The following is a 26,638-nucleotide window of genomic DNA, read 5'->3' as shown; positions in this document are numbered from 1 at the left end:
TGAGGAAAAGGATACCTGAGCAGGGTCTCGCTAAACTCCTTAGAACCACTTGGACTTCAGTTCAGCTCCGCACCACCACCCTCATCACCCCTCACAATCATGGTGGAGCAGGAACCCCACTTCTTGTGTTTTATCCTTCCCCAAAATAAATTCTAACCTCTGAGGAGCACAGGGTCTCAGAAGACAGAAGGCCCTTGTGAAGTACCCCAAACCCGCAGAAGTTTCCCCTCTAGAACCCTGGGCTCTAGCCATAGCTCCGCCACTGAGGAGTTATGACCTTCATCTCCCTCTCAGTTCCTGATCTGAAAACAAGGATGTAAATGAAACAGTCTGTCTGGCCCCTTTTGGCTAGAAGGCCCTAACCGAGCATACTATACACCCTGCATCAATCAGCCTGCTGGCTTCACACATGCTAAGTGCTGGTGGCCAGAGAGCACCATGCCCTGTAGAAGCCAGCTGAGGAAGGAGAGGTGGCAACCGTGGCCTCTGGCCTTGCTGGATAAGGATCACTGGTGAGTACTCCAGCCTCTGCCAAGGGCCTCACGGAGGTTTGGGCTAACTGCTTCCTATGGCCATCACTCAACGCTCAGGAAGCCCGGGTCTTGGGTGATGGTTGACAACGAGGACAACCTTCTGGATCCTGGGGGGGTGGGGAGGGAAGAGGGGCCAGGCTCATACTCAGCTCTCTCCTCTGAGTGGCCAGCGTCAGTATCCTAGCCACGTGGACCAGCACATTACCACTTTTCTGGCTTTTAGGCAAAAACCAATTTAGCATCACCTTGGGTATCACTGAAGGCAGAGTTATTTCCTGGTGCCCTAACAAATACCTTGACAGGAAGCACAGACCATTTTGGTTAGCATCCTCCTCCTCTCCAAGTATCTTTTTTTTCAATGCACAGGATTCTTTTTATTTGTTAATTCCCTCCCTAGAGGCAACAGAGATCTAAGAGCTCTAGAGTGGGATCAGGGCCCTAATCTAGGCTGTACTTCCTACTGACCTGCTCCTCACCCTATATACAGGGAAGCTGTCCATGACCACCAAACTTGAGGGACTGTGATAAGGTATAACAAAGATAATAAAGTCCTTAGCCACATGCAGGACACAAGTTTTTCAATAAGTGTTGATCATTATTTACTGGGTCGGATTGTTCCATAACCAGAAAGAATTTTTTGACCAGACTAAGATTTATAAAGTATCAGAAAAAGACACGGTATTTAAATAAACGTTATTTTTTAATCTCCTTAAACAACTGCCAACCCACTTCCAGTTTCCTAGTTCAATCTGATAATGCCTTTTATGTAGTACAAACTTTTTCTATTTATGTATGCCCCAGAAGAGGTATACTACAAAAACTCCTGATTGTCATATTTTTTTAATAAACAATAAAGTGGGCTTATCTGGTGTCTTAAAAAAAAATGTTGACCATTATTATTTCTTCTTGAATATAATTTATTAAATAAAAGAAAAGGGTCTCAGCTTCCAGAGGCTCAAAGCTACATCCCCACAGTCATTGGATACTTGAGGTGAAGACTCAATAACTCAGTTACTCAGGATATTTCTGGAGCCCCCGAGGCAATGAGGAGAAAGCAATGAACTGACGCCTCCTGTCCCCCTGGTGTGAACCTCCAGGTGGGGAAGGGACAACACAGGTAAAGGACGATGCCAGCCAGCGAGTGATCACTATACAGAAGGAAACGGAGGGGCAGTCCTGAGGGAGGCGAGGACCCCTGGGAGGAAGCTTCAGAGAGGCAAGTGCAGAGCGAGTGACATTTATACCAATTTCACCGAAACACCCAGCAGCGGCCAGCGCAGGAGATGACCTGATCCACAGAGGAGCCCAGGTGAAAGGTCCTCCTGGAGCTGTCCCTCCCTCTGAGCTCCCGGCATGTGGTGACATGCCCGAGGCCACCACAGTAAGTCCCAGCAGTGCATCTCCCCATCCCTCATCAGTCTCCCTGCAGGAGACTGGGGTGGTCACCTGGGGCCCCGCCCCCAGGCTGAGACAGACAGACCACCTCGCAACAACCAAGTCCAGCCACTGTCAAGGAAGCAAGGACTCTCCCAGCAGCCCTCTCTATGGGTATTATTATGTGCTTCAGCTCGAAAATAATTACAGCCAAACTGTATAGAGGTTAAGAGACTCCCCTCCCCCATCCCAGCCAAAGGTCACCTCTCACAAGTTCCTCCCATTTCCCTGCCCAAGTCCCAGGTTCCCATTTACACCTGAGGGTGTTGGGATCTTCCTAGACTCTATCTACTCAGCACCAACAAGTCCTTCTCTGCCTTTTCTTCTCACCCTTGGGAGAAAGGAGAGAAAGACTCAATACTGACTTGTGAAAACTCAGGTCGAAACTCCAGTAGCTAGAGATTCTAATTTAACTGATCTGGAGATGAAGCTTTTATTTTCTAGAAGCTTCCAGGTGACTGTATCAGGGAGCTGGGGTCAAAACCCCCCTGGGTTACAGGAGGGTAACGGATGGTATCCATCCAATTAAACCAATGCCTGGGGCGGGCGACAGGCGGGGTTGGGGGGCGGGGGGGTGGGGGGATTTAACGTGACCTGTTTTTTTAACAGGCAGTCTTTATATCTTGTCTCTGGCAAAGAAAAGTCACATATTGCCCGACACAACAGGGCACATCACAGAATCCAAAGTCTGAGAAATCTGGCTCTTCCTAAAAAAGTTAAACGTAGAGCTATTAAGAGCATAAAATTCAGCAAATTCCACTCATAGGTATACACCTAGGAGAAAGGAAAACATACATCCATACAAAAACCAATGAATGGACAAAGAAAATGTGGTGTATATCCATACAATGGAATATTATTTGGCCCCCAAAAAGGGATGAAAACCTGATATATGCTAAAAGATGGAGGAACCCTGAAAACATGATGCTGAGCAGAAGAAGCAGGACACAAAAAGCTATATATTTCATGATTCTGTTTATATGTAATGTCAAGTATTGGGTAAATCCACAGGGGTGGGGGAAATGAGGGGTGACTGTTAATGGGTATGTGGTTCCTTTTTGGGTGTGTGATAAAAACCTTCTGGGACAAGATAATGCAGATGGTTACACCACTCTGTAAATATACCCCAAATCATCAAATTGTATACTTTAAGTAAGACAATCATATGGACTGTAAATATATACATCTCAGGAGAGCTACTGGTCCAATGCAGGGCGGGGAGCAGGAGGCAGCCGACGGCAGAAAGCATCTTTACAAGCATGTTATTTCTAAAGACACACTCCCAGGTCCTGCCTTCAGAGATTCTGATCAGTAAATGGGGTAGAAAGAGGACACACAAGAAATCTCAATTTTCAACAAGAGTTCTCTGATCACAAAAGCCTGAAGCATAATGACCTAACACCTCATTCCAGAATCTCAGAGAAGGATCAATGCAGATTACTTCAGGAGAGGCCTGGAGGGTGGGGGAAGGGCAGAGCCTGGAGCCTTCCACAGGATGCTCTAACCACCTTCCATCCCATGTCCCACGATTCCCTCTCCTCCCAGGAGCTCCAAGCCCTTGGCGAAGACAATGCAAGCGTAGTGCCCAGCAGCGTCTAGTTCAGGAGGCCTCGCTGGGCAGACTGCACTTCTTTTTGATTCCAGAAATGTTAGCCCAGCGCCCAGGCGATTGGCAGTGAGCTGGAACTCAAACCCAGGAATCCCAACGCCCGTGCATTCTCACCTCCAGTTCCCACAAAAGTCTCTTTGTTGGGGTTGGGTGTCTCCCGGAGGGCATGTCTCCCTCCCAGGGCTGGGGAGAGGAGGCGAGGGTGGTGTGTGGAATGGAATCTATGCCACCGACGTGCATTGTCTGCTCGCCAGGTTGCCCAATCCCACCACCCGAGGGGACGGATGGGAAGCGCTCTCCTGGGCTTGGCATGGGGCGTCCTGGAGGGAATCAGGGCCCGCCCCTCCCCAGGCCTCGCTGCCCGCATCCTGCCAGTGCAACAGGGCTTGAACGAACAACGGGGCTCTTGTTCAGACACGCATTTTAGCCAGTGAGGTTACCCTCTAGAAATACTTCCAAATACATACATAGGCCAGTCCATCCTGAGGTCTACATGCTGCCCGGCTTTCGGCACGATGCTGGCCCCCGTGGCATTTCATCTCCCCACTGGCCCCGGCAACCACCTCTGTCCTCCTTCCTGACCCAGGCGAGGTCTCCTGGGGAACCAGAGGGAGAAGCCACAGGTTCACTAGCCTGGGGCTGGTGATCACAGCAAGCCAGAGTTCTCCTTCCAAAGCCCCTGCCGCCTTCCCCAGGGAGATCTCTGCTCAAGGTGCCAGGCGGCCCAGGCTGGCAAAGAAGGACCATCCCGGCCGAGGGGTCACACCCTGAGCCCTCTGGGCAATGGGAGACACTCCCCCGTGGCTTTTCCTCTCTGGAGGAGGGGGTCCCTGCTTTCTGAACCCCTCAGGAGCCTGAATTCAGGAGGGGTACTCCACTAATAAGATCTCTGCCACACCCACTTCCCAGAGAGGGAAACTGAGGCCCCAAAGGTACTGAAAGAAGCCACAGCTCCGGGCCCCTCTGCCTGGCCAGGAGAGATCCAGGACCTGAGGAAGGCCACAGGAATGCGCACCTTGATGGGGCTTCCAAGAAGGCAAGAGGCAGCTTTGAGCTATAAAAGTACAGGATTCAGACTGTGACCAAAAGACACAGAATGGTCTCACATTTAAACGCCTGCCTCACATCACTTCTCCCCAGAGGGCTTCAACCACACGGTGTCCCTTTTGGTGCTTTAAACTTCCCACTGGATGAGTAAGCACTACTCCCATTTTAAAGGTGAGAAACACATTTGAAAATGTGAAAGAACTAGAAGCACCTGTCATGTTAATTTTTAACATCCTTTCAGATTGTGAGATTGTGCACCTGCTCCCAAATTTAAGGAATTAGGAAGTATGACTGGGGGAAGGGAAATAAATTTCACCAACCTGAAACTGCTCTGATATTTAATGGCTATAATTAAAAGTTGTCCTTCAAGCAATGGGGAAAAATAAAAAATAAATCTGCCTAATTTGAGTTGCCCTGGGGATCTGCAGGACAGTCACTAATAAAACACTCCAGCCCCCACTGCTGTGTGTCCAACTCTGTGGAGAAATAACTCTTTGTGGGCCACGTGCAGGAGTCCTGAGAGGCAGGCAATTGTCTTTATATTATTAACAGTAATGGAAACACACTACTCAGAATAATCATTCCTACATCATGCCAACGTGAACTTTCATTTCACTGTACGAGCTGCTGGGCATCAAAGCCAACAAATTCACAGAAATGCTTGGGGAAGGAAGGAGGGGGAAAGAGAATAAAGCCCAGCCCCCTACCTACCACCATCCCCTCACCCCATCCATTAGAAAACATATTTCTAAATAAATCACGAGAAAGCCCGATCTACAAAATATTCCATAGTGCTAGGTGAGCTGAAACCCCCAAAACATCATTTAAAAAAAAAAAAAATGTTTAGACCTCAATCTCACTGATTCATCTACCCCCACCTCGGTCCAAATTAGATGAAATGCTATCATGCTGCTGTTTTAAAACAGTGTCCGAGAAGGTAGAAAAGGTTACCCACAGCAAGCAAGGACTGCCATCCTCACCATAGCAACGCGCCTATTTATAATATGGTCTACCTGCTTCAAAGGCTTGTACAAGACACTCAAGGCAAGTCTAGTGCTACATCCAAGCCGAAGATGAGCCGGAAACTCTCATGAGCATGTCAATGAAACACTTCCAATTACATTACATGCCACAATTATTAGCATTGACTATCAATTTTTTTTTTTCCTTTCCTCTGAAAGCAAAAGCAAAGGGGAAAATGAATTAAGACAGATTCTAGGACATAGGAGAAACCCAGCATGTGACTTTCCAAAGTGCTCTGGCTATTTTTTCTTAATGGTTAACCCCAGAGGCAGAGACAGGAAAGAGGGGTTTCACAGGAGGCCCACACCTGAGGGTGCTGATCATCACCAGGGTCAGGCATGCGCAGACTCGTGAGGTGCCCACGGGCCCACAAGCAAGGCCTCGACCACGCACACCAGAGAAATTCAGCCCAGACTCAGATCTACACTGGACCTTGGAGGGGAAAAGAGGTTTTTGTTTTAGAGGCAGAGATGGGCAACCACATCCAATTACTCACTTGCAAAAGGATTCCAATTCACCCCCAAGGTCGATGTGTCCAAAGAGGAACCCAGCCATATTCCCAGCAGCAGCCTTCCATTTCCATGTCAAAGTAGCAACTACATAGCATCCAACCAGGCCCAGATGCAAATCACAGTGTGGTCACTTAATAGCCATGTATTTGGGGGAAAGTCCCCTAACTTTCTTCAGTTTTCTCAACTGTAAAATGGGGATGATGCACAAAGTTGCCTTGAGCATTCAGTTTAAAATTATATGGCATGTTTTAGAAACTGACACATAGCAAAAGTTCAACAAACAACATCTATCCTTTTCTCTTTTTGCTACTTAAAGTTCTTCCTGCAGTGATGACTGCCCAGTGAACAAAGCCTCAGTTCCCATACACGAGAGAACCACAAGAATACCTCAAACATGTGAGGTATTTACCCTACCCTTATCACACAGCCGTCTCATTTCACAGATAGAAAAACTGAGGCAGGACTCACATATGTACCAGTGATAAGGCAAATGTTCAACCTGGGGGGTCAGGGGGAAGTTAAGAAAAATAGAAGGGTGAGTGACTTACAGGAACCACGAGCAGAAGGCAGACAGAAAGAGACCCACACTGTTTTCATTCAGTCAAATGGAAGACAGACAGAAAGAAACCCTTGGACCAAAGTGAGTGGCACCAAAGGCAGGGAGTCACAATTCCAGACACCCTACTCCGCTGAGCACTTTCTTCTCCCGAAAGACTGTGCAGCCCTACAGGGCAGGGGCTACGTCATTGCATTCAGGCATCCCTAGAGTAATGGACACACTGCAGACCCCAAATAAAGAGCCTGTTCTACTAAATTCATTCAGGGCTGTGGGCATGGGGGGAGCTTCAGCTTCATATTTCCCCTGAAGTGTTTCTTTACCAAAATAAAGGCAAAAGCCACAATGTTATTTCATTCTGTTATCACAATAATCCTTGGAAGAACATTTTTTACTATGTCTATTTTACAGGCAGGGAAACTGAGGTTTAGGAAAGTACCAGCTCAAGATCATACAAAGCCTCAAAACAGCAAAGCCAGAATTCAGAGGTGGGGCTGTCTGACTCTAGAGTCAAGCGCTTGACCACTTCGTTATTCTTGATCATCCTCTTGATGTATCGTGTAGAAGAGTTGTTAGTCACGAGCAAATGTCAGTGTTTTCAAAATGGAAACACAAAAGAAATGGGCAACTCGGGTTATAGCTCCCGAGGCTCACAAAACCCTAGATCAACCACAGCTGAGAGCGCTTCACCTCAGCCTTGCATACCCACTGCAGACATCTTGGAAAAAAAGAATTCAAAGCATACCTTCAACCACCCATCTCTGCAAGAGAAAGCCCAAAAGCAACACCAGCAACATCAAATGGACTGGATTCGTTCAGGGTGAGAGTCCCTTGGACTCCAAGGAGATCAAATCAGTCAATCCTAAAGGAAATCACCCCTGAACATTCACTGGAAGGATTGATGCTGAAGCCCAAGCTCCATAACTTTGGCCACCTGATATATTGGGAAAGACCCTGATGTAGGGAAAGATTGAAGACAGGAGGAGAAGGGAACGACAGAGGATGAGATGGTGAGATGACATCACTGACTCAATGGACATGAGTTTGAGCAAGCTCCGGAAGTTGGTGATGGACAGGGAGGCCTGGCATGCTGCAGTCCATGGGGTCACAAAGAGTCGGACACAACTAAGGACTGAACAACAACAAAGGAATTCAATTATTCCAAACCAGGAATCGAGCATCACCAAAGAAAAGGGAGCAGGAGGTCAGGGCAGCACCCACCTGAGTGGAGTTCTCGAACTTGACACCTTCTCAAAATCTTCATGGTGGGGGAGTGGAGGCCCCGTGGAAAAGGGAAGGACGTGGAAAAGGCCCTAACACATCCTCTGAGCCACAGCCTGAGTACTTCTCCACCAGAGAGAAACGTAAGTGCAACAACAGTGACTTCTAAGTGTGCAGGCCGATTATAGCTTTACTTTCAAAAGAGCTTTGATTGATCTTTTTTGATAGACCTGAAATAAATTAAACTAGATTGACTCACTTGAGAATGGACTGTAATCCCTTAGTCAGATCCCGGAGAACTCAAACCAAACCAGCTGTTAATTTAGGCTTTATAAGATAAAGCATGAGAAATCCAAGCTGATGTACCCCAGAGCAAAGCTTACATCATCTCTGTAAGCAATCAACTCACTGCTTCTTTTAGGAACTAATCAGTTCTTGGGTAAGTGGGTGCCAAGCCTGCATTCTCACAGCGAAACTGGCTCAGAGAAAGGAAGAAATATCCTGAGAAACACTGGGCTGACTCACTCCTCCACAAGTTCAGAACCAGCCCAAGACATTTCCCTTTGGCTTTCTCCTAGTCATCCATCTCCGGCTTCGGAAACTGCAACAGCTTGACCGGAGGAGCCTCAGCACCAAGAGAGAGGAAGCCACTGACACTCTTAATATTTCTTTAACAAAGGGAGGGGGTGCAGAATTACCCAGAAAATACTCCCCACTATTTTTTTAATCCACTCATCTTTGAAGATCATACTGTCCCCTTTATCTTGGCTTCTGGGTGCCTTTGATTTGAATACAGGAATCTCAAGGCTTTCAAGTGGCGGCTGCCCATGGCATTAATAGAGTTAACAAGCACATAGATACATACATACACACACACACACAACTGCAGGCTTCTTCCCAAGCTATGTCCTACTCACTGACAGGCAGCCCTCCCAACTTTCACCAGCATTTTTTTTTGGAAAGGGGTTCATGCCTGCCTCCCAAGTGAAGATGGAATTCACCTGGATGGGACCCCAACCACAGCATCACCCCAGAAGACTCCAATACAGCCCCTTTACTTCTTAAAAAAAAAAAAAAAAAAAAAGGCAAGGCTGCCAGCCTCTTGCTCCTAAACAATGATGTTTCATAGAACACTGTTTACCGAACATAAGGGGATCAAGAACTGAAATCCAATTTAAGGAATTATAGTGCCTTCGCACTGTTTTTCTTCAACGATGAAAAAAGACAGGCATGTTGTTTCTGGAATTAAGCCAGAAGAAACTGATCCTTGTAGTAATACAAGAAAAGAAAGAAAGAAATCAATGTATGTGTTTATGTATGTGGTTGGGGGAGGGGAACAACTAAAACACGAATTAGAACCTGAGCAGCAAGATGAATTTGTCTCCTGCTATAGAAGGATCCTGAAGCTGATGTCAAAGTCCTCTTTTTAATACCTATTTGACAAGGAGAATACAGGTCATCTCTTGATACTTCTGAGAAGCAAAAACAATGTAACCAGAAAAGATGGCATGAAAATCAACCAAGATGTCTGTCCACTCACCTTCATTTGTAGCAAAATGAACTGGTACCTCAGCATGAGTTAGAACCTGGTAGGTAGATAGACATCATCCCCTTTAAATAAAAGTAACCACTGTAGATCCATACTCAGCACTGGCCACTATATGCATGTTTTCCTATTTAATCTTCTGAGATCCCTTTTGTTCCTGTTTTATAGATAAAAAGTGCTGTGGTTAGGGAGCTCCGAGAACTGGCCAAGACCCTACATGCACTAAATGGGTGTGACTTGAGATCCCAACTGTGTCTAACTTGAGTGCCAGGGCCCTCATCCATCATCCTAGAATGCCTTCTTCTTACAGCAAAAATTATTGAACTCCTGTTAAAAAGGCACTTTCACAGCTCCCCACCACTGTGCACATCCTGTGGAGGCATTCCACAGGTAAGCAAACTGAGACCCGGAGAAGAAAGCTCTGCACAGCCAGGTAACGCAGTGTCTCTAAACCTAGCTGCGCTCTGAGCTCCTGAACCCCTCTCTCTAATTATGAAGCTGCATCCTCTGCCTTAATTAATTCTTCCCTACTGCCGTTCCCAAAGACAAAGTCCTCCCTAGAGGAAAATGCCTTGCCTCACCAAGTGCTGCCTGGGGAAAGAATTTTGCGATTGGTGTTAATTTGGGAGGAGGGGGGCACAGAAAGGAGGCAAAACTATTAGATGAAGTAAATTAAGACATTTCTGAGAGGTATGGAATAAATCATCACTTAGGGGCACTGACCAATTAAAAAGGTCCAGCATTGCTCTGGATAAACGCTACAGCATCAGCCAGGGTGCTACCCAACGACAGAGGAAGGAGGCAGGAGAAAATGCAAGCAACCTCTGCAGCCCAAGGCCACTGACCAGCTACAAAGGCCTGGCCAACGCCAACAAAAATTCCATACCTTTCTAATGAACAAATCTGCTCAATACAAGTCTTTTTTTTTTTTTTCCCAAGGGAGGGGGGAGGGCCAGAGAGTGTAAACACACTCATCCATTGTTTTACACCTCCCAAAGCCAAAAAAGATCCACTGACTGTTTTCTGATTTCTCATATTTCACTGTCTCTTTTCCTTTTGGCCTCTGAAAAAGCTCAAGAGAGAGAGCCATGAGAACAGACCAGTCTCCCAGCCCCATGTGTCAATCTGACCTCCTGCAAACCAGGGAGGTTTGAACTGGACCTTCCGGAACCAGGAGGTGTTAGAAACAATGGCTGCTGTCAAGTCAATTGGGAGAACCAATGTCATTTCTTAACCTCCACTGAGAATAAATCATTCTGGACAAGCTCCTGACTGTATCACTTTTGCCCAAGTGGAAGTGTGAACAGACCTGAGTTCCTCATCCACTAGCAGATTCTATGCCCAGGAGAAACTCCCAGGAAAGTTCCAGCGAGGGGACCTGTGTTGTAGGCAGGGACTCAACTGCAGAGATGCTACCCGCTTCCCCCATGGGCGCTGGCACCCAGAGTCCTGGAGCAGCTGGCTTCCAATCACAGACTTTTTAGGCCTCTTGCCCTCAGTAATCCACTAGGGTCGCTCATCTTTGAGGCAAAGTGCATGAGGAGGGGGCTGTTACATGCTTATTACAAATCCAGACAAACAGCCTGACCACAGCGGCCCTAGGAAACTCCCTCATAAAGAAAGAAGTAAGTGTTATTGGGTTTGCAAGCCAGGAGCCAGCCCCTCTGCCTTTCAAGGCCCCAAAAGGATGCCTTTTCAAATCTATTTTCTTTAATGAAGTTCGAAGCAATAGAAATTTGCCCAAAGAAGAGAGCAGGCCCTACGACTAAAAGGCCACAAATTCCTGTCTTGCTGTCACTAATTTCATGCCCATCAGAAGCTGAATAATTCGAAGTCCAGTCTCCCAATCGGTTTTTTGTCTGCCCTCCCCAGGGAGATAAATTATGTCACAACACAGACTTTTCCACCCTAGAGCTCTTCAAAAGGTATTCTGGCCTCCTGACTGGACCCACTCTCTTACAGAAGAAGTCACTCAGAGCCAGATTCTTTTGTCAGCAAGGGGGGAAGAGCGAGCAGAAAAAGGTGTGTGACACAATACATCACCAACTTGTCAACCTCGGCCAGAGTGTTAACAGTGTGGTCAGGGTGACCCACTGTCGCCATGTGCCCGGGGCTGATGGGTTTCCCAGGACACCCAATTGGTAACAGTAATGACACCACGTAACCTTTCTCATGGACCAAGCGCTGGACTAAATCTCCTCACAGCGTCTCACAGAAACCCACAGTAGGCAAGCCCTCTTATGAAACCCATTTTCCACAGATGCGAAAATTGGGGCACAGAGCCATGATCCATCTGCCCAATTTAAAAGTTTTCGGCTTTATGTAAAATAACAAAATCAAGAAACGGAAAGAGGTGGAAATCAAATGCTGGGATAAAGAAGAGTTCATATGTGATGGGAAATTCTGACCTGGAAACTCGTTAATGAGGAAAAAAATATTTCCTGCCAGAGGAGACGAGAGGAGACAGCAAGGGAATCGGGGGAAATTCAGAGAACAGGAAGATCAATCACAAGCAGGTCTAGATGTTTCCAAAATAGTCCTTAGAGGCATTACATAACTAACACAGAACGGAGAGAAGCCCCAGCTGGGGAGCCTGTGACCAGGATGGGAACAATGGCTCTGTAGCCACTTGCCAGGGTACTGGGGCTCCAGGCGAGGTCTTCAAGCTCAATATTCCTGGATAAGGCCATCCCCCGGCTCCCTGTCCTCAGACTCCCGCAACCCAGAAGCCCTAGCATCTCTGGTTCCCAAGCAGCCAAGCTGACAAGCCGTGATGGCAACAAGAAACCACAAACCATGAAGGGAACCAGAAGTCGGTCAAAAGATAAAAATCCACTCTCACGGAAAAAGCAACGATAACAGAACCACGGAGGTCGAAATCAAAACCATATCTGCTTTGCATGGGGCATGTGGTTTTGTGTGTGTACTTTCTACATGTCAGCTCGTCCGTTCCTGTCACGTGCAAGTCACTGTCGGGCTCCTTTAACTGCTATGCAAAACCAGGGACCCGGAGAGAAGCATTTGGGCCAAAAATTCCAATAAGAGCAGAGGAAGAAAACACTAGATAACTCTCATTATTATTTTTTTTTTAAAGGAAACTCCCTGGTGGTCCAGTGGTTAGGACTCCACACTCCCAATGCACAGGTCCTAGGTTTGATCCCTGGTCAGGGAACGAGATCCCACATGCTGTAACTAAGACCCGCTGCAGCCAAATAATAAATAAATAAATAAATAATTTTTTTCAAAAACAGTTGTGGAGGCAGGACACCCAACTTTTTCCTACAATGAGGATTTTGGTGCTTTTCCTACACTCTCCTAAAATGACAAAATCATAGCAGGAGTAGCATGCTTCTGGGGAAATGATAAGTATATTCAGATTTATTTTTTGATGAAGATAAACTGGCAAATGTAACCCAACTGAAAAGCCACCAGAGTGAAACACAGCATTTTTTTTTCTTGATTGCCCTTTTTTTGGGGGGGGGGGGGCAGGCGACCCCCTCCAAGGAAGAAAGGGTCTACCATGTGACTGAAGCCTTTTCCTCTAGAAATCAGACCCTGAGTGCCAATCCTTCAGACACAAATGGCTTCACACGTCAGGTTTTCTGTGGGGAGACATTTGTCATCTGCTTTCACTCACCAGTGTGAAAATGTGACAAGTGACAAGTTTTTTAAGACAACACAAAACAAAATCGGGTGCACAAACCACATTGGTGGTTTGCTAAACACATCCTTTTGAGCTTGGGGACATTTTAAAACATTCCTTTAAGTTCTCTTTCACAAAAAAAAAAAAAAAAAATTGTGCCTGCCTACGTTGGGTCAGTGAGGGTTTTTTTTTTTTTAATTAACAGGAAAATTCTTGGCTTCTGCAGCAATGATTAAGAAATAAATGCTGCTGGATTCCAAAATAAAAACTAAGTGACTGGAGACCAAGAGGAGAAAAGAAGGGAGGTTTGCTTTCGATTTTAAGGATAAGAACCAAACGAAGAACTCTCTAAATCCTGAAACATCTCCTGAATTGTCTTATAGATTGCATACATCAATTAATCTCTAATCGAGAACATGATACCATAAGTTAATTTTTTTAATTCTACAGAAAATAATTTTAAGCTAAAGAGTTGATATTATCTATTTCATTTTTGTGCCATATTTTAAGTATTCCTAGGTCTTTTACTATATAGTTATATCTTAGGATCTAATCAAAATGGCAAAAATGTCCCTTTGCGCACATGGTTGCCAGATTTCAGCTCCATTCTGTTCATAAAGGGACAAGTTAGTTGAGAAAGCAACCCTCCAGGATCCTGAAAAGACTTACCCCTAACATGAACAGACCATTCTACCCACTGGGTACTTACTTCTAACATGAACAGGCCATTCTACCCACTGGGTACTTACTTCTAACATGAACAGGCCATTCTACCCACTCAGTAGATGTTTTCTTTTCTTTAAGAGTCTATTTTCCAAAAACCCCCTGATTCATTGCCTGCCCAGTGTACGCTGTCTATACCCCACCCTCAGGAGTATAAATCTTGAAAGCGCTTTTGAGCCAAAGCAGACAGAGCCCCCATAAAACTCATGGAATGCAAAGGATGCTCCTTCTTTCAGTGCAAAGAAACTTCATTCAGATTCAGAAGCCCATCTTGATGTTTCTCCCAAATACATTTAGGTGCATTACTTATTCTGAAATGATTGGGAGGTCTACCCACAGGCAGGTCAACCTGACGGCTTCACTGTGCTGGTGGGTTTTGGTGGAGATGACAGTTTAAATTATCTCAAAGTGTTCTGCCTAAATTCTACTGCTAAACTAGTTCAGAACATTCAGATTCAGTATTGGGCCATACTGGTAAAGTCTTAATTTTTTATCATCATCCTGAGATTGGTTCTTCAATGGAGGTGAAGAAAGGAAGCAAAATCCTAATAAATTTCCCTCTGGGAAAAAAAGATTGCCTGGAATGGACACTCAATGTATATACCACAACCACATACAATGAACTGTACCCCAATTCCAGGAAAACAAAAAAACAAAAAAAACTCCTAGGGCTTTAACCTTCATTTACACCAGCACTCCCAATGGTTAGATTTATGGGCTGGGGGTAGGAGTGCACAACCATGAATTTCTTGGCAGTTCACTGCCAAGCTCCTTACGCACTCCAGTCTTTCAAATGCTCCTTTCAACAAGCCAAGAGTCCAAGTCCAGTCTACTCCACAAAAGAAAAGAAAGAAGAAAACCCAAAACCAAAAGAGAAAACCAAACAATAACAGACTCAATGGGAGACTTTACCAACTTCTCCCAAAACAAAAGGAAGCTAACTAGAGTCTTCTAAGAACACCCTGGACCAAACCAACATGGGGGGGGGGGGGGGGGGTGCAGGAGTAACATCAGAAATCTTTAGTTATAAATCATAAAATTCCTAGAATGCAAACTACTGGGTAAATCCAGAATACAAAGTCCTGATAGATCCTAATGAGTCTAAGTTGTGGGAACACCAGTCTTTAGCTCTAAAATCTACTTTTCTAAAGTCCAATGTTCAGTGAATACCTCACCAGTACATCCTGAGCGCCCACGACACAGGAAGCTGGGTTACCACTCAATAGCTATTTTAAAATAATAGAAAAGTTTAAACAGACAAGCCCTTCCAAACTCTCTTCCAGATATGCACCCTATATGCATTTCAGAATAATCATGCCCTCTTAACTGCTTTCCAGTAGAGAATCAAATGCCCCAAGATTATCAATTTAAACTTAGCTGTCCTTTTTCCTCTCTTCCTCTCTCGCTCTCTTTTTCTCTCTTAAATTATCATCCAGGAACTATAAAGAGCATTTTCTAGGCTCCCTACTACAAGGTTTGGAAAAACCCACAAGGATATTGGGGAGCTGGAAACACAGAAGAGGAACCTCAAATTTCCTTTATATTTTGGACTGTCAGCAGCATTTAGGAAAAACACCTCCTCTCATTTCTGCTTCACATGTTTTCCTTATTGGTTCATTTACACAGCGCTGCTCTGCGGACGGCAGTTAGTACATCGTTTTGTCATTTCTGCCTTTCCCCGCCATTAGTGCAGGCTTCTGAGACGACACCCCAGCTGCCTCCCCAAGTGGCCAGCAGCATCCGCACATCCCTTCCCTCCAAGCGGTCCCCCCGTTGACTAATGTTCACCAACACTCATACATCATTCCCAAATTGGTCCAAATGAATTAAACACAGCTCTGCTTAACATTACGAGATTTAAATGGATTTTCTCTCTACAGGTCTGCCCCATAATTGGGTTTATCCATCTTGTTGAAGTACAGTTTACACTTGCTAACATCACGCCAATTCAAGCTACATTTTCTGCTCCAGTGGCAGGAGCAAGGCAGATTTGTCATCGGATCATAACAGGTAATTCAAACAACAATTAGTTTGATGACGGCCCGTATGTCAATGTCTGCTCCCAGCAGCCCTGTGCTCTCTGTTCCTCAAGATGAATTGTCTTCACAATTCTTCAATTTCAATCATCAGCAATGCTTACTGAATCAACTTAAAAACTATTGACACAAGACTATCTTCCCTACAGGGTAGCCTAACCAAAGCCCTAGTCTCCTTCCCACCCTCCACACCCCCCAAGAATGGGCTACTACCACACACACATTCATTTTCAAGCCTTGAATAATTTCTGTCAACCAAAGTTCTTTATTATTCTAGTGTCACACCTGAACCTCAAAATTCAGGGAGGCACAAGGTTTGGGAATAGAAAGAAACAAATTTTTTCATGCGAGCTCATGTATCTACAAGAAGGAAAATGCTTAATGATTTTTTTTTTTTGGTAAGTCCCCTGCAAGAATTCATGACAACTGTCAAAGTCTGAGAAAATGTTATAATCCAGTGGATAACACTACTTGTCATTAAAAATAGTAATAATAAGTTAACTAGACTCCAAACATCTTGAAAATTAGCAGACCATCACATACATATAAACCAGTCCAAACATGCTTATACATTGTTTGAGCAATGCCACAGTTTATTAAGACAGGGTGCAAATTCATGTGCTGAAGGAGAACTGAAATCAAAGCATGAGATACCTGGGAAAGAAAATCAAGTTTACATAGGGATTGAAGGCCTATCTCAAATTATTTGGTTGAATACTAAAAATTATACATATTGGCCTCTCATGTTTGAAAGAGGCTGTTTTGAAAAAAATGCAAACTTATATACTCTGTTCCCTTTCTGCCCACAGCATACAGTATGTAAACACATTCAGTCCCCTGCTGTATACCTACTATGGCCCAGGCATTCCTGCATGGAGCTCTAAGGAGACAACAAGGAAGAAGACACAACCTCAGAAAAGCTCATATTCTAGTCAAATGTTGCAAGGACAAGGCAGGATTTTCAAGTGACATAAGAGAAATGTAAACAGCAACCAATAGGAGTCATAAATCTTTGTTACCCAGCAAAGATAGTCCACGTTATCAAATCTATCATGTGTGATGTTCTTGACAGGAAATAAAAAACATACAATGCATGTCAGAATAAGGCAGATTCGAAATCTATAAACGAGTACTTCACATAGTTCTCAGTTAAAAACAGCTGCCTGTATGCTTGTATGTATTAATCAGGGTGCCACTGCCCTGGCCCACCTCATCACAGACCTGAAGGTACTTCATCTCCCCCGCCACCTTGTAGAAACAGGCACTATTATTAATTAACAGCATCATCCCCATTTTGCAGATTAGGCAATGGAGGTCTGGCAGAAACTGGATCTGAACCCAGGTTATCTGACTCCAGAAGCATGAGCTGAACACGCTTGTACCTGTCCCTTTAACATGCAAAGCTAATGCTCCCATAGCCTCAATGGCAGGGTGCTCACTCTACGCTGATAAACTGAGCCCTGTGGTTCTCAACCAGGTGCAATCCGGGCCCCGGGGGGACATTTGGCAAGATCTACAGACATTTTTGGCCGTGGCGTTGGGTGCTAGCGGCATGCAGAGAGTAGAGGCCAGGGCCAGTGCTAAGCAAACATCCTGGCATGCACAGGACAGTCTCCTGTGCAACAAAGAATCATCCAGTCCAAAATGTCATTAGAGTGCTGTGGTGGAGAAGCCTGCACTAAGGCGTCGTATCTCATCCAGCCCACAAAGACATGCCAATATCTGGCCTGGGCCTCAGTCAGTGTAGAAGTTGGTGCAACCAAGTGTCTTTCCGGCTGGCACCTCAAAACACTGAAGTTTTGTGAAGATGCTTCAGAGAGTCCACAAATATTCAGTTCTCATGTTTCATTTTCTAACATGCCAAAGACAAAGAGATATATAGTACCTTTGCCTACTTTTAGGCTTTATGTATTTTTAAAGTCTCAATGTATTACTCATTAAAAATATTAACCTGCCAACCCCCCAAAGGTTTTGGGAGAACCCTCAGGAAGAATGGCCTTCCATTTCTGTTTAATAGAAGAGTATCCTGAGATTCCAAGGGAAATGATTCAAAAAAAAAAATTTGCAGCCACTTATCAGTTTGACCAGGACGTGATACCACGCAACCAAACCCAACTCCAGAAACAAATTAAGTGCTAAGCTTGATAAGCCTGCAAATGTCAACCATAACCCACTTAGAAATGTCTGTGCTTAGCTAAACGGCCCCACGATTTTCAGGGACTTTATGAAAAGCAAATACTATTATAAAGTGCAACTTATAAAATGAAGTTACTAGGAATTCCCTGGTGGTCCAAAGGTTAGGACTCAGGGCTTTCACTACTGGAGCCCAGGGTTCAATCCCTGTTCAGGGAACTAAAATCCCACAAACTGCGTGGGACTTTGGGATTGACATGTTATACACTGCTATATTCAAAAGAGATAACCAACAAGGTCCTACTGTACAGCACAAGGAACGCCACTCAATATTCTGCAATAACCTGAATGGAAAAAGAATTTGAAAAAGCATAGATACATGCACTTTGCTGTACAATGAAACTAACACAACACTGTTAATCAACTATGCTTTAATATAAAATTGTAAATAAATAGAGGGCTGCAAAAAAATTTTAATAAAATGAAGTTACTAAGACAATGCAACCAGCTGACTGCCACAGACCAGACCTTTACACCTACTGGCTGTGGTCCAAATGGGGGACACCTATGGCTGATGGAAGTTGTTTCCATCCTTTCTGGCTGCTCTAGTCAAAGACAAACACACCTTCTCTCTGTATCCTCATCAGCCCTCTTAGAGGCCATGCAGGCTGGGCCCCAAATGCCTTAATATGGTGGAGAATGAACAGATGCAAATATCTCAACTCATACAAATACAGTGATGCAATTAGAACAGATAGAAGTTAAAAACCAGAAAGTAAAAACTGGACTGTTTTCTTTTATCTGGCCAATGTAATGCAACTGCTCTTGGCTCAGAGAAGAGGATAACATCTCCTTGAAAGATGGACATTAAGCCAAGTTGGACCCCTGGATTCCTGTTCTCCGCCCTGTTTCCACCAAGCGGTGGGACCTCGGACAAACCAATTCACCTCTTTGTGCCTCAGTTTCCTTGTCTTTCAAAGCAGACTCTACCTTTGCTCCCCGCCCAAGAGTGCTCTAGGACCCAGGACTGTGAGCACCTCTTGGGAGTGTGTCAGAAATGCAGAATCCCAGGCCCCACCCCGGAACGACTGATTCCACATCTGCCTTTTCACAGCAAGGGAAGTCTGAGCAGCACTTAAGACTGCCAGGCCCCTCAGCTTCAGGCTCCCATAGGCCCTCACATAGGAGCAGCAGAGTCCCTCCTTCTCTCACCGGCACTGATTAACTCAAAGGACAATGACCATCACCGAGATTACCGGGTAAAGAAACGCTCTCAAAAGAGAAGACTCCCCCACTGAAGAGACCTCCTTTTAGAACTCTGAACCCAAGCAGTCTCTTCTCCCCGAGGGAAAGAGTCAAGCTAAAATAAGCCAACAAACAAACAAGAGATTTTACAGCAGTTGTTCTCACGTAACAACATGCATCAGAATCACCCAAAGAGTGAGCCGGGATACAGATTCCAGCATCCTCCTCGGCGGGGGCATTGTCTTTAAGGTTCCCCTGGGGACTGTGATGAGTAACCAGAGTTGGAAAACACTGCCCTTGCTCAGTGGGTCTCACAGTGCTGTCGTCAGAGAAGGGACATCAATCTCACCCGAAAATCTACTAAAGCTGCAAATATCAGGACCTACCCGTACCTACAGAACCTGAAACTCTGGTGGGGCCACAATCTGGGTCTCAACAAACCCACCTGGCACTTCCCAGGTGATGCCTGCTCCAATCTGTGAAACAGAGACCATTCGTGATGACTGAGGACCTCAAAGGGGTTGAAACCCAGGATTCTGCATTTCTGAGCAGCTCTCAGATGGTTCCTCCGTATACAGCCCAGAGAGCCGGTTAGTCACCGCCGCTTTAGGAACCCCAGGGCCTACTGAGCATTACATTCTGAGCAGAGAGAAGTCAGCACAAGGTTCTGCGGTACAGGCTCTCTCCAGGCGGACTGACCAGGTTTGAATCCTAATTTCCTGACTATCTATGGGCAAAACATCTCTGGTGTCTGAGTCTACATTTCCTGATTCAGAAAATGGGGATAATGGTGGTAAAGAATAGCTTTACCATTTGGGTTTCCTTCTGTGTCATTATGAAGAATCAATAAATAATTCGCATCCAGCACTTAACACCAGACCCAACGCGTCGGGAAAATTCAATAAGCAGAAGCTGATATTACTATCAGCTGTTGCTACTGCCTCTCATCCCTAAGACCAAGCACATCACTGCCCAAGCTCCTCTATCATAAACAAAGAAATGCCTGCCTCTTCGTGAGCCAAGCAAAAGTATCTGGTTTTCCTCGAATAATCGGGGGGCGGGCGGGGGAGGCCACAAAAGCTCATCAGAACCCAAGGGCAGACTAGTTTCTCACTCAAAACAAGAAAAAGTTACCCATCAAGTACTTGGCCAGTCATCAATTTTTACTTGGCAAGTGAAAATGACTGAGCAGCAAATAAGTGATCAATTGACTGATCAATTGCCTCTGGGGCAGCAATTCCAAACCTTTGGAAGGCGAAACTCAGAACCCTGATTAAAAATGCAAATCTTCGGACCAAGTGGGATGCTTATAAGTCAGTATCCAAATCATCATTAGAACTGAAGCTCCCTGATGAATTCCCCGGGGGCCTGGCACACACATAATTCACAATAAATATTTCTGAATGAATGAACAAGCCTTTTGAGGTGTGGACTTCAATTAGACAATTAGGCTAAAATGCACCACTACAGCAAATGAATGAATCTTTTGAATGAGTTAAACTGGTATCCAGAGGCTTTGTCAAATTACTCTAGTGAAATGGCATCTAAGTCTGTCTCTCTCTCTCTTTCACATACATAAACACACACAAACTACATTCCTCGTGAAAAGTGGACATGAAGTCTCACAGCCAGTCTGGTGATGGCACTAAAGACCTGGACCAAGAACTGAAGCTGCTTCTGGGAGTTCTTCCTCTTAGGCTAGATTTGCTCCTCAGTGAAGATAGCAAATCCTCAAGAAACCTGAAAGGCCAGGAAACTTGTGGAGCAAGAGAGGGCCTCAAACACAAGAGATGACCGCCTGAAACATGAACTGGGGAGAGGCCAAGCCCTCTCAAACATCCCGCCCAAACCCACTGGTACAGTTCACTGGCCACTCCTATCACAAACACCAAGGATCCAGTAGTGGAGGAAAGAGATGGACTCTCAACCACAGCACCTCAGGAATCTTAACAATGTTAAGACTCAGACAAGACTCAGTGTCAAGTTCACATTCAGGACTAAAGGACCAAGAGGGAACAAGAACACTCTCCAAGTTGTATCCTTTTCTTGCTGGCTCCACAAAGCGCTCAGGCTCCGAAGGAGAGTCCTCGGGCCATACTGAATCATGGCAGATGGGTTCTATGACCAAGCAGAAGGGAATGGGCTGGTGGAACTCAGATGGAAGCCTGCAAGCCTGAGGATGAAAGGGAAAGCAACACCCACTGCAGAATTTCCACCGCTCAGCTGTATAAACAAATAAAACGGTCCATTTCTTCTGGATCCTCTCCTAGTTGTCTTTGCGCACGCACACAGACACACACACACACAAACCACTTCACATCCGAAAAGAAAAACAACCAAGAAAGGTCTACACAGTTTGTTTTTGCTGCATGTGGAGTTTTTTTTTCCTAAATCACATCTGACTTGGTGTTAAAACATCAACCTTTGGCCAAAATACTCTTAAAACAAAGGCTTAATTGGTTCTGAATTCGCCCTTTTGAAAAACAAGGGAAATGTCTTCTGTGGGTCCTGACCTTCATCCCAGCACTGTTCGTGGGGTTGGAAGGAGTGTGGGAAGAGCTCTCTTTGGGGAGGCAGAGGAGATAGTGCCTAAACGGTTATCCATGTCAACTGCAGGGTACGCCTGGGAGGCACTGGAAAGGTGGACCCCTGGGTCCACCTCTGCGCTCAGCCTGCACCATCTCTTCCGGGTTAAAAGAGACAGACGGAGGAGTTCCCAGGAGCTGGGGCCACTGGAGCTTGGGCAAACTGGTCTCTGACCCCACTTAGATCTTTTTACTGCTCCCCTTCCTATGTATCACTCACATAGCCAACCACCACTATGCTGGTGCATTTCAACTTGAAATCCAGAGTTCAAGTCTCTCTTAAAAGGGCAATGCAAGCGAAGCACATATTACTCTCCCAGTCTACTCCTAAGTCTGAACAACAGAACCCAACACATACAGTCCTCCGAAAGATGCAGGTGAGAAAGTAACTAAGGCCTTATATTCATAAGAGCAGGACACAGGAATAAATATCCATTAGGAACCCAAATATCCTAAAGCACAGAAAAGACACGTGCATCATGGAATAGTAAGTGACAATAAAAAAAAAAAAAAAAAGCCAACTATTCTACAGGAAATAACAAGGATGAAACACACGTATAATGCTGAGTGGAGCCTGACATATAACACTGTATTCTACACAATCTCACTTCTAAGATGCTGAAAAGCAGGCAAAACTAATCCATGGTGATAGATGAAACTAATCCATAGCAAGAAGTTTTGTCAGGGGCAGGGCGGGGGGGGGGGGGGGGGGGGGGCGGGTACTGAATAAGCAAGACTGCAGGGGAGTTACTAATACTCTTTTGCAGGGCCCAGCAAACTACAGCCCGTGGGTCAAGTTCAGCCACTGTTTTTATAAATAAAGTTTTATTGAGGCCCAGCTACATCTACACCTAGTCCTTTAGGTATTGTTTTTGGCTGCTTTCACACACAATAGTAGAGTTGAGAAGCTGCCACACAGATTGTTTGGCCTACAAAGCCTAAAATATTTACTGTCTGGCCCTTTATGGAAAAAGCATTCCACCCCATTCTACCTACTGAGTTGGGGGATGGTTTCATGGATGATCACGGAAGTAAAAGTAAGAAGTTCATCCACCTCTCCACTAAAAACCTGTGCCCTGGGCTGTACTTATATTGTGCACTGTGCTGTACTTATGCTTCAATAAAACTCTCTACAAGTCCACAGAATTAAATATCTATGTCTTTTTTTTTTTTTTTGAAGGCCTTTGAATTTGTATTTCAATTATATTTGTGTTAACCATTTAGGATGAATACAGCTTCTGTGCTGCTCTTGTCTTTTCAAAACTGAGAGGAGCTAGGAGATTCTCCAGAGTGGGGAAGCTTCCAACACATCAATTGATATTGTGTCCAAATCTCTTAGAAGAACATGACGCTTTTACAGAATCACTCAGTAGTAGTTGTTCGGTCACTAAGTCACGTCTGACTGTTTGGGACCCCACGGACTGCGGCGTGCCAGGCTCCTCTGTCCTCCACTATCTCCTGGAGTTTGCTCAAATTCATGTCCATTGCACGGAATCACTCAGAAGCCATTCATATAAACGCTGCACTTGGCCAAGTCCTGAGATCACAGGAGGGACGGGAAGGGAAAGGAGTGGGAATCTCATGTGATACATGGTGTCATACTACTCGAGGTTATTTTAGGGTGTAGCTTAGGAGAGCAACCAGCTCAGCTCAGACTGAAATACAGCATGTATTAAGGCTAAACAGTCTTAAATTTCCAGGGAAGAAAATTCTGCCTTGAAAAGCACATCGCATCTAAGCTTTAAGTGGAGAATGGGGGATTGGGAAGACATCCGCTCCACTCTACACCAAAAGAGGGCCACCCTCTTGTCCCACCTCAACATGGCTACTTGGGTGCTCGCTTCGGCAGCACACATACTAAAATTGGAACGATACAGAGATTAGCATGGCCCCTGCGCAAGGACATGGCTACTTGGCTGCCATGTGCCTGGGCGACAAGTTGATTGTGTCTGAGGTTTCCTCTTTCTTTCCCTTTGCTTCTTTTGTTTTGGTTTGCTATTTATCCTTTGATGATCAAACTACAATCACAGCTAGATGCCTCTTGGCTTCCCCTTGTCCTGGTCTAGCAGAGATTGGGGGAGAATGAATACTCAAAGGCATGGCAGTGCTGTGTCTCTCATAGAATGTGTCTCTGTTTGCCCACATGGGCATCAGGCCTCGGCAAACAGAAGCAGGGGAAGAACAATACTACCTGTTCATGGAGGAATAGTAATGGTTTCAGTCCTTCAAACAATGAGCTCTGTAATTTACTCCATCTTCCTCCTGAGAACGCGCTTCACATGGCCCACACCGTGCCAGGTGGTTCAGAGAAAGATGAACTGCCCGGGCTAACAAGGGACGCTTCAGCAACGGGTGTAAAGACACAACAGCTGCTCTGGTCTCGGCTGGTCTCCCAGTGACATGGCCCCAGCCAGCCTTTCCACACCAAGATAAGGGTCATGATGCCACTCACCCTCGACAATTCCCACACCCCGGGCAGCAGGACTTCCCAGCACTCCACTGAGATGTCTGAGATGTCGTGGGCCTCAGGACACTGTTCCTCATCCATTTACCAAGGGTTAGGGTTTGGGTTTGTTCTCCATCCAAGCCCTGAGCCTGTACCCTTTTCCGGCAGCAAAATTCACTGTGCTGTTCATCAAAAGGAAGAAGGATCCCCCAGGGAGAGGACCAGCAAGATCAGTAGCCTTGGAGACCTCTAGGCGTGAAGGGACACTAACAAACAGCTGCATTTTCCCCTAAAATCACACACGGATCAGCAGCACAACTGCAGAAGGAATCAAAATGTTTTTAAAATAAGTTACTGTCACCCTGAAACGAGTACAAAATATTAGGGCCCCAACCAAATAACCGTGTCTGCCGAGTCCTACTTTTCACTGACGGAATAATTCACAATTGACCTGGGGCAAAGGGCTACCGGAAAGTCTTCTCCAGGCAGTTATAGATTTGAAATGGCACAGCGACAAAGATGCGATGTGGCTGTGGACCACATACGCACACACAAGTTATCTATCTTCACACGCAAGGGAAGAATGGAAATGCTATCACCGAGCGACACCAACTTCCAAGGAGAGAAGACCCCAGAGCCAGACTTTAACAATCCGACAACGAGTTTTGAATGCCCCCCCTCGAAGGGTTAACCCAGAAGCAGAAGGACTCAAGAAGTTTCGGCACCATCAGTTACACCATGGGGTCCATCCATCCTGGCCAGGGCCAGGCAGACAGACGAAAATCATATTAGTCTGGTCTCCCTCCACTACTGCACTCTGTTGGCATCAGTTCAGCTCTGAGTCTATATTAGTCCGTGATTTGTTTAGCCTTTGGATTTAAGAGAATGGAAGTACTACGTGAGCAGGAAACAGGACACTCAGCAGAAGCTGGGATCCGTGGCCTTTCCCTCCCAGCACTTCCAGTGTCATATATCAACAAGTCCGAAAGAAATCAACATTTCAGAACAATCAGGTCAAAAGTGATATTCTTAGCACCACTTAACATGATTTTGATCCACCGGAAACAACTCTCTGGCTGTCACACAGCCTCTTCTCCCATCTCACCCCCGTGTAATTCTTCCCATTCACATTCTGTCACCTCATTTGACTCCCAATTTAAGACCCCTCCCGAAGCAAAAACCAGTAGCCAAACTGGCATCTGTGTGCCCATCATGCCTGATCAAGATGCTCTTGACAAAAATACATAGGACTCTCGTGCTTTCTCTATCTTTACATCATTTCAGCAGCTTTTCTTCTGCCCTTGTTTCTTCTTTGCTTCCCACCTCCCCCAAAGAATCAACCACCACCACCACCATCATCATCATCACCACCATCATCATCATCACCTCGGTTGGGGAAAGGGTGGAAGATAAAAGACACAAGAGACCTACATATCAACAAATCAGACTTCAGGATCTCTTGCATGTCCTACCTGAATTGCAATCTGGTGTTCAATCGTTTTGTACGCAGAGTAATGTGTGCTCCCGGACTGAAAATGGAGCTGTAGAAAGAAACCAAATCAAAGCGTTCTGCTTATGTCACAAACTACAAGAAAACATCTTAAGCAGTTTATGAATAGCAGACAAACCTTCCTAGATTGAACTGCAGCCTTGGCATTCAATCAAGACCTGTGTATTTTTATTTGTTGCTATAAATAAGATGCTCATAATAATCTAAGGTTTTTTTTTAAAAAAAAAAAAAAAGCACCTATTCAATAAGCAAAAGGGAGGGAGGTAGAGGGGGCCAGGAGTGAGGATCAATGACATGAAAAGGAAAGACGGACGCCCATTAAGACATAAAGGAAGCCAGTGTGCTGAGCAAGATGCTGCAGAAAAATTAACTGTGTGCTGCAAAAATCATTAGAATTGCGACACGTAGGCGAAAGGGAAAGACTGGGAGAGAGAGGATGTGAGAAGCCACAAGACTGCAAAGGTACAAGCCCCCCCCCACCACCACATCGCTCCCCCCGCCAGAGTTCGAATAACTGGGCTCTCACCCTCAAACACAATTCTATTTTGGGGAAAACAAATGTGGCAGGCAGAGAATTCAGGGGCCACCCGATGCCTTATACATTCTTTCGCAATGACTAAGCTATCAGTCCCAGGACAGCTCAGGACAGCTCTTGCAACCCACACGCACTCTAGGAATCCACACTTCCCCAAAGAGGGAGCCAACCAGTGCCCAAGAGCAACTGAGAGTTCTGAAGACCACCTATTCGGGGGCTGAAGGGTGAAGGTATGCCCCGAGTTCACCAAGACCCCGCCCCCCCCACAGCAGAAGGCTAAAGTCTCTCCTGGGTCTTTCCC

The 26,638-nt window shown here is 45.5% G+C and overlaps 1 protein-coding gene and 1 pseudogene across 34 annotated transcripts in view; one reads left to right on the top strand and one right to left on the bottom strand.

Annotated features, from left to right (window-relative positions):
- The window catches only part of TCF7L2 (transcription factor 7 like 2), a 199,331-nt gene that overhangs the window by 159,748 nt on the left and 12,945 nt on the right, over window positions 1–26,638 (bottom strand). For 21 of the 34 annotated variants that reach the window (XM_043925853.1, XM_043925854.1, XM_043925833.1 and 18 more), the window contains exon 4: window positions 25,765–25,833. The exons of the other annotated variants lie outside the window; for them this stretch is intronic. In XM_043925853.1, the coding sequence (XP_043781788.1) occupies window positions 25,765–25,833 (69 nt within the window). The remainder of the gene's footprint in view (window positions 1–25,764; window positions 25,834–26,638) is intronic. 34 annotated transcript variants of the gene reach the window in all.
- On the top strand, window positions 23,680–23,749 carry LOC122709732 (annotated as a pseudogene).

Source organism: Cervus elaphus, chromosome 15, assembly GCF_910594005.1.
Source record: "Cervus elaphus chromosome 15, mCerEla1.1, whole genome shotgun sequence".
In the NCBI taxonomy this organism is placed as follows: domain Eukaryota; kingdom Metazoa; phylum Chordata; class Mammalia; order Artiodactyla; family Cervidae; genus Cervus; species Cervus elaphus.
Note: the sequence above shows the minus strand (reverse complement) of the source record. Positions and strands in the feature narration are given on the sequence as shown.